Here is a 5,878-nt window from a genome sequence, read left to right on the forward strand (position 1 = left end):
GCGCGGACCCGGGCGCGCGCCGGCGCCTTCCGGGCCGGCTACGGCCTCGGCCAGACGCTCTGGCATGGCAGCACAGTAATCACGCCGATCAGTTCACACATGGACGGCAGGAGGAGCATGAGCTCCAGCCAGCTGCGCGTGGTCCAGTGGCGCTCGCGTCGAGCTATTTGACTCGGCCCTAAGCCGAAGATCCTACGCGCGGTTTCCATCTTCCTCCTCCTCCGGAGACCACAGTTTTATTTTTCTTGTGAGTCGGAGTACCATGGGGCTGGCGAATTTACGAGCCGAGTGCTTAGCCCGTGTCGTGTCGTGTCGGGCCCCTGCCCGATGACCGGCACCACGCACCGGCAGGGGGCGTGCGTGCACGCGGTGCGGTCCGTCGTCCGGCGACGCGACGGAGCGAGGAGGCGCGCGTAGGGCAGGCAGGGCGGGAAACTGTCCCGAACGGGCCAACATCGGATGCTCCTCCAGCGGTCCAGCCGGACGTAGCCTCGTCATGCACAGCACTGTTGGTGGTGCATGCGCCGGTGGGCCGTACGATCGACCTAAGAATCCCACCGCCCCACGATCGAGACCGCTTGCCCGGGATGATGATCTGACTGGTGAGTGAGGTTACTGGTTCCTGTGCCTGTGCCTGATACGGATAGTCCACTCCACGAAGCGCGGGGCCCCGCTTGTTTGTCTTGCGCGCGCGCGAGAGCCCCTTTTTCCGGAAGGCGCTTCGAGGTTAGGGTTCCTCGTGGAAACGGAACGAACGCCAGATCCGGTCCAACGAGGAGCGCGCGCGCGTGTGTGCTGTGCCTGTGCATGCCCACACGGCCACACACCTAACGAGCATGCATCATCATCCACGACTTGGTACCGTTTCCTCGTCAACAACAACGAAAGGTACTCGCACCACGATCGCGTCCACAAAAGTCATGTAGTAGCATCGAAGCAAACAGTGACCAGGAACAGGAGGAAATAAAACGCCATCACGGCACACCGAGCGTGGCGTCAACCCATCACTTAATAATCTGCAGGGCGACGGAATGTGGCCCTGTAAACCTAGCAGCTAGTTGCACGTAGTAGTAATGGCTAGCTTCACATCCATGGGCTGACCTCTCCAGGCAATCATGCAATGCGGTGCGTGTTGCAGAAGAACGAACGTTGACAGGCTACCTGCTTCGCTTTGCTTGCAAATAATTATCCTCCTCCTCTGGAACTGGAACGAACGAGATAGTAGTAGTAGTAGTGATTGATTCAACTGGTGGTTTGGTTTTCCTGGGAGTTGACGTAGGCGAGGAACCTGCCGAGCTGGCGGTTGTAGGCGCAGGGGCGCTCCAGGTGGAGCAGGTGCCCGGCCTTGGGGATGCCCTGCAGGTAGCAGTTCTCGCCCAGCTGCCTGCAAATGCAAATGGGCCGTCAGCTTTGTTTCACCGAGTTAATTTACACATAGACTCATAGTCATAGTCCTAGCAATTTTTGCCATGCATGCATGAACGCCTGCTGGGTTTACTATACAGCTCCGTTGTTTTGATTGAACTAGAATGCGTGTACGTAGAAGCTTACTCGTTCATCTTCTTGGCCAGCTCTATGTCGAAAAGCTTGTCCTCATCGCCCCAGATCAGCATTATCTTGATATCTTCTGCAACGACGCCAGCAATTCCGTTTAGTCTTCACAAGAGAATAATTTCATGTTTTTTAATGGATATAAACCAGATTCAGTAGCAGGAGGGGCCTAGAGAAAGCGGCGGCTTCCATCAAGGAGGAGGGCGAAGGGGCAGCCGCGGCAAGCGAGTCAAGAACCTGGGGAGCTTGGCCGTGCAGGTGCATGTCTGCGGGGGCGCGGCCGTGGCCGGCACCGTGGTGTAGTGATGGCGATGATGGTGCGGATGCTGATGCTGGTACCGACGGTCCCTCATCGCCCAATCCTCATCCTCGTCCTCCTCCACATGCGATGACCTCTTGTACTCCATGGGCGGCTCCGGCCAGGCCTCGCCGGAGCTAGCTCGCTCGCGTTCTCGCCTGTGCGATTAGGACCTGAGATTCTTCTCTCTTGTGGTGTGTTATTGGGCGGTGGGGTTGTTGGGGCGTGCTGTGTTGTGACTTGTTCTAAGTGGGAAACTTATAGTTGTAGCTAGGTTTGTGGTGGAGCTAGGAGGGGGGTGTTGGCCTCAAGTGGGAAAGAGGGATCTCTTAGCCGAGCTTAACGGAGGAGGGATACATCTACAGGGTGGTATGGCTGGTTAGCGATGGTTATTAAGGAGGGTGGCAGTAACCACATGGCATCAATAAAGCGGGGAATGTCTCCTTCGGAGAGAGCTAGCTATCCTATCTATCTGTATCGATCTCTCTCACTAGGCCATCTTATCTATCCATCCTTCCGTCTCAAAAGAAAGAAACGGGGGCGAGCAGGGATTGGCGAGGTGACGGGAGAGGGGAAGTGGCCGCTGCTGCTGGGGCAGGGAGTGGGGTGCGGCTTGCTTGAACCAGTCTACTCTCGTGGTGGTACACTGGTACTGCGCCACTGCACTGTGAACTCCACGGAGCGGTGAGCCGGTGAATTTTAGAGAGAGAGAGGGGTGTGGTGGGGAGGAAGAAGCCCATGCCCATTCCGTGCGCTGCGCTGCAACCCTATCGCCAACAAGCCTGACGGTAGGCAGTGCTACCTACCGTCACTGACCTCAGGCGGTATGTGTCCAAAATTTCATATTGTTTTGCGGTAGGTGTGCAACTCTACCGTTAGGGACTATGGCGGTAGGGTCCTATCTCATTTATATTTTTTGTAAAACTTGGTCATTTAATTCAAAATTTTCATCACACAATATAATATAGTTTGCAAATCAAAATTAGGATCTCACACATCATAGTATACATCACACATCGAAATAAAGCATATTTCAACACATCAAACATAGCAAATAGGTTTACATGTCCAAATAGTTTAGCAAATCGACGATAGCGAGTAGTTCAACATGGCCAACAAGTTCTTGTTCACAGCTTAACACAAAGCAAATAGTTCTATTACTAAGCCTCCATCCCCCTCTTGGCTATGCACTCCTTGTTTCTCTTCGAGCGAGTCTCTTGCGTTGTTGTTGCGCGACAAGGAGGACGCTGAAACGGGGATGGACTATTTCATTGCTTTTTTGGTTGTTTCTCCCTTTTGTCCTGGGTTGGCTGAGTGGGTGGAGATCCGTCATCCTCGTCGTGCTCCTCCTCGCCCACTCTTCCTCTTCTCCCTCGGCTTGCTCGTCATCGTCTTTTTCCTCATCTTCCTCGTCATCCTCAACATGGCGAGATGACGAGACGACGAGACGACATGGCTAGAGGAAGCTCCACCGGCATGGCTCGATGAAGCGGCGGTACGTGTCGACGGTCCAGGAACATGCACATAAGCCGAGATAGCGCACCCAAGCATGCTCACTAGCTTGCGACAACGGTCATGAACTTCTGCAACAACAAATAAACAAAAACATGATATGGATCAAGTTTATGGTTATGGATCTGGTAGTGACAAATACTATACTAGATTATGGTTGGGCTCAAAGTAAGTGACAAAAACATGATATGGACCAAGGTTGTGGTTACTGGAGCATATGGCTAGGTTCAAACTTACCTTCGACACTTCCCTGAGCTTGCTGTCAGATTCCACAGTCTCAGGGTCGTGAAGTAGCGCATTCGAGGCATCGCAAATGTTTCTGTTCACCTTGGAAGCCTGCAAATGTCAGCATCATGAATAAGTTAGTGACAATGACTAAACTAGATTCTTCTCAAAATGTCGGCACCAAACAATTGAACACAACTTACCACTCTATTCATTAGGGGTGCATATATACTCCCTAAATTCACCGAAGGACTCTCTAACGTTGGCATTGTAGGCTTCTTCATCGGGGTCATCCGCCTATAGTGATCCGACATCCGCTGACATTCACTGTGTCCTCAGGCGCACACGATACTTTACGTTATCGTCATACCAACTCAGGTGTCGATCGTACGCGTCCCAGTCAACCACCCTCTTCTCCCCTTCTTTGCGACACCTCCTCTTGTCTCACGCTTTCACGTACTCCGCGTGCTCTTTTCCCTAGTATCGCCTGACAATTGTTCCTACTCTTCCTGCAAGGCATAAGAAACAATAAACCATAAAAAAATCATAAAAACAACAAATCATACTAAAACATAATAGAGATTAATGCCCTCACTAGTGAAGTTTGAAACCACCAGTGTGGGTATCCTTCGGTGGGTGTGTTGGAAATAATCAAACTGCAAGGCCATGCGCCGTGGTATGTGACACTGGACAGCGTACACGCATATCAATGGGACATTAGCCCGCCAGATAAGCATGTCCCAAGTGCACATCTCGTTCAGCTCGAAACCACAGCCTTTCTTGTCATACAGCCACCAGTAAACCTGCAGAAAGATTGGTAAGCAACCATGAAAGTGGCTACAAGAAATCACTAGCAAGAGGTTTACCAGGTAATATGCCAGGTTGTCCTGCTCGTTGGTGAAGACCTTGTCCAATGCGGCGGACTTGCCTGAAGACTTTAACCCTGTCCCAAGAGTACGAGATTGTGGGGTATCAAGAAGTATCACCTTCTTCACCATACTTTGTCCATGGACGCCGGATATCTTTCTTAGGACGGCCCACCGGCTACCCCTCCCACATCCAAATCGAAAGGGCCTAGGCACATTCACACCTACCGGACTTATCTTCGGTCCTCTGACATGCGTCGTGCAGCTACAAATGCCAATTCATGATTAGATGACACAATTCAAAGAAGCATACATACATCCATAAACGATTGTTGAGATAGCTTCCTACCAAATGCTATAGGTACATGAGGCCGACAAACCCCCATCTGTACCCTGCCTCCCAGTTGCTACTTGTGATCTGCGTTGGGATTTCCTGGAAGAGGAGAGGCTGATGCAGTACAGTATAGATGAGTATTTCCCTCAGTTAAGAACCAAGGTTATCAATCCAGTAGGAGAACCACGCAACACTTCCTGAACAACATCTATAGACAAAATAACAAATACTTGCACCGAACAGAAACAAGGGGTTGTCAACCCCTTGGCGGTTAATTGCGAGGATCAAATCTCGTAGTGATAGATAGATAAACAAAAACACAAAATAAAATAAAATAAAGTGCAGCAAAGCATTTTTAAATTTTAATATATGATAAAGATAGACCCGGGGCCATAGTTTTCACTAGAGGCTTCTCACTTGAACATAGCATATGGTGGATAAACAAATTACTGTTAGGCAATTGATAGAAAAGCGCATAGTTATGACGATATCCAAGACAATGATCATGTATATAGGCATCACGTCCGAGACAAGTAGACCGACTCATGCCTGCATCTACTACTATTACTCCACACATCGAGCGCTATCCAGCATGCATCTAGAGTATTAAGTTCATAAAGAATGGAGTAACGCTTTAAGCAAGATGACGTTATGTAGACAAAGTAAACCCAATTACTATGAATAAACCTCATCTTATCTTTAATAATGGCAATAATACAAGTACGTGTTAATGTCCTGTGCTGTCACTGGGATTGAGCAACGCAAGATCGAACCCATCACAAAGCACCTCTCACATTGCAAGATAAATCAATCTAGTTGGCCAAGCCAAAGGGATAGATCAGAGAGAAATACAAAGCTAAACAATCATGCATAACAGAGTTCAGAGAAGACTCAAATAATATTCATGGATAATCCGATCATAAACCCATAATTCATCGGATCGCAACAAACACACCGCAAAAAAGGATTACAACGAATAGATCTTCAAGAACATCGAGGAGAACATTGTATTAAAGATCAAAGAGAGAGAAGAAGCCATCTAGCTACTAGCTATGGACCTGTAGGACTTTTGTAAACTAGTCACACATCTTT

The 5,878-nt window shown here is 49.6% G+C and overlaps 1 protein-coding gene across 3 annotated transcripts; it reads right to left on the minus strand.

Moving 5' to 3' along the window:
* Window positions 1-964: 964 nt before the first annotated feature.
* LOC123141682 (uncharacterized) lies at window positions 965-2,450 on the minus strand. 3 transcript variants are annotated; one of them, XR_006470394.1, is made up of 3 exons: window positions 1,789-2,450; window positions 1,552-1,624; window positions 965-1,384 (listed from the first exon to the last, which is right to left on the minus strand). XR_006470394.1 is itself a non-coding variant. In XM_044560768.1 (3 exons), the coding sequence occupies exons 1-3, from the start codon at window positions 1,956-1,958 to the stop codon at window positions 1,243-1,245; spliced, it is 417 nt and encodes a 138-aa protein (XP_044416703.1). In that variant the 5' UTR covers window positions 1,959-2,446; the 3' UTR covers window positions 965-1,242. The 3 variants fall into 3 exon arrangements, 1 of the variants encoding a protein (XP_044416703.1); XR_006470393.1 differs by having other exon boundaries at window positions 1,552-1,627; window positions 1,789-2,445; XM_044560768.1 differs by having other exon boundaries at window positions 1,552-1,656; window positions 1,789-2,446.
* Between the last annotated feature and the right edge of the window lie 3,428 nt (window positions 2,451-5,878).

This window comes from Triticum aestivum, chromosome 6D (genome assembly GCF_018294505.1).
Source record: "Triticum aestivum cultivar Chinese Spring chromosome 6D, IWGSC CS RefSeq v2.1, whole genome shotgun sequence".
NCBI lineage: Eukaryota > Viridiplantae > Streptophyta > Magnoliopsida > Poales > Poaceae > Triticum > Triticum aestivum.

Excerpts from the sequence above, each read along its gene's own strand:
- LOC123141682 (XM_044560768.1), bottom strand. The coding sequence starts at position 1,958 with ATGGAGTACAAGAGGTCATCGCATGTGGAGGAGGACGAGGATGAGGAT. Across the intron at positions 1,657-1,788 it reads TGCACGGCCAAGCTCCCCAG|ACTAAACGGAATTGCTGGCG; the intron begins GTTCTTGACTCG and ends TCTCTTGTGAAG. Across the intron at positions 1,385-1,551 it reads CTGGCCAAGAAGATGAACGA|GCAGCTGGGCGAGAACTGCT; the intron begins GTAAGCTTCTAC and ends TTGCATTTGCAG.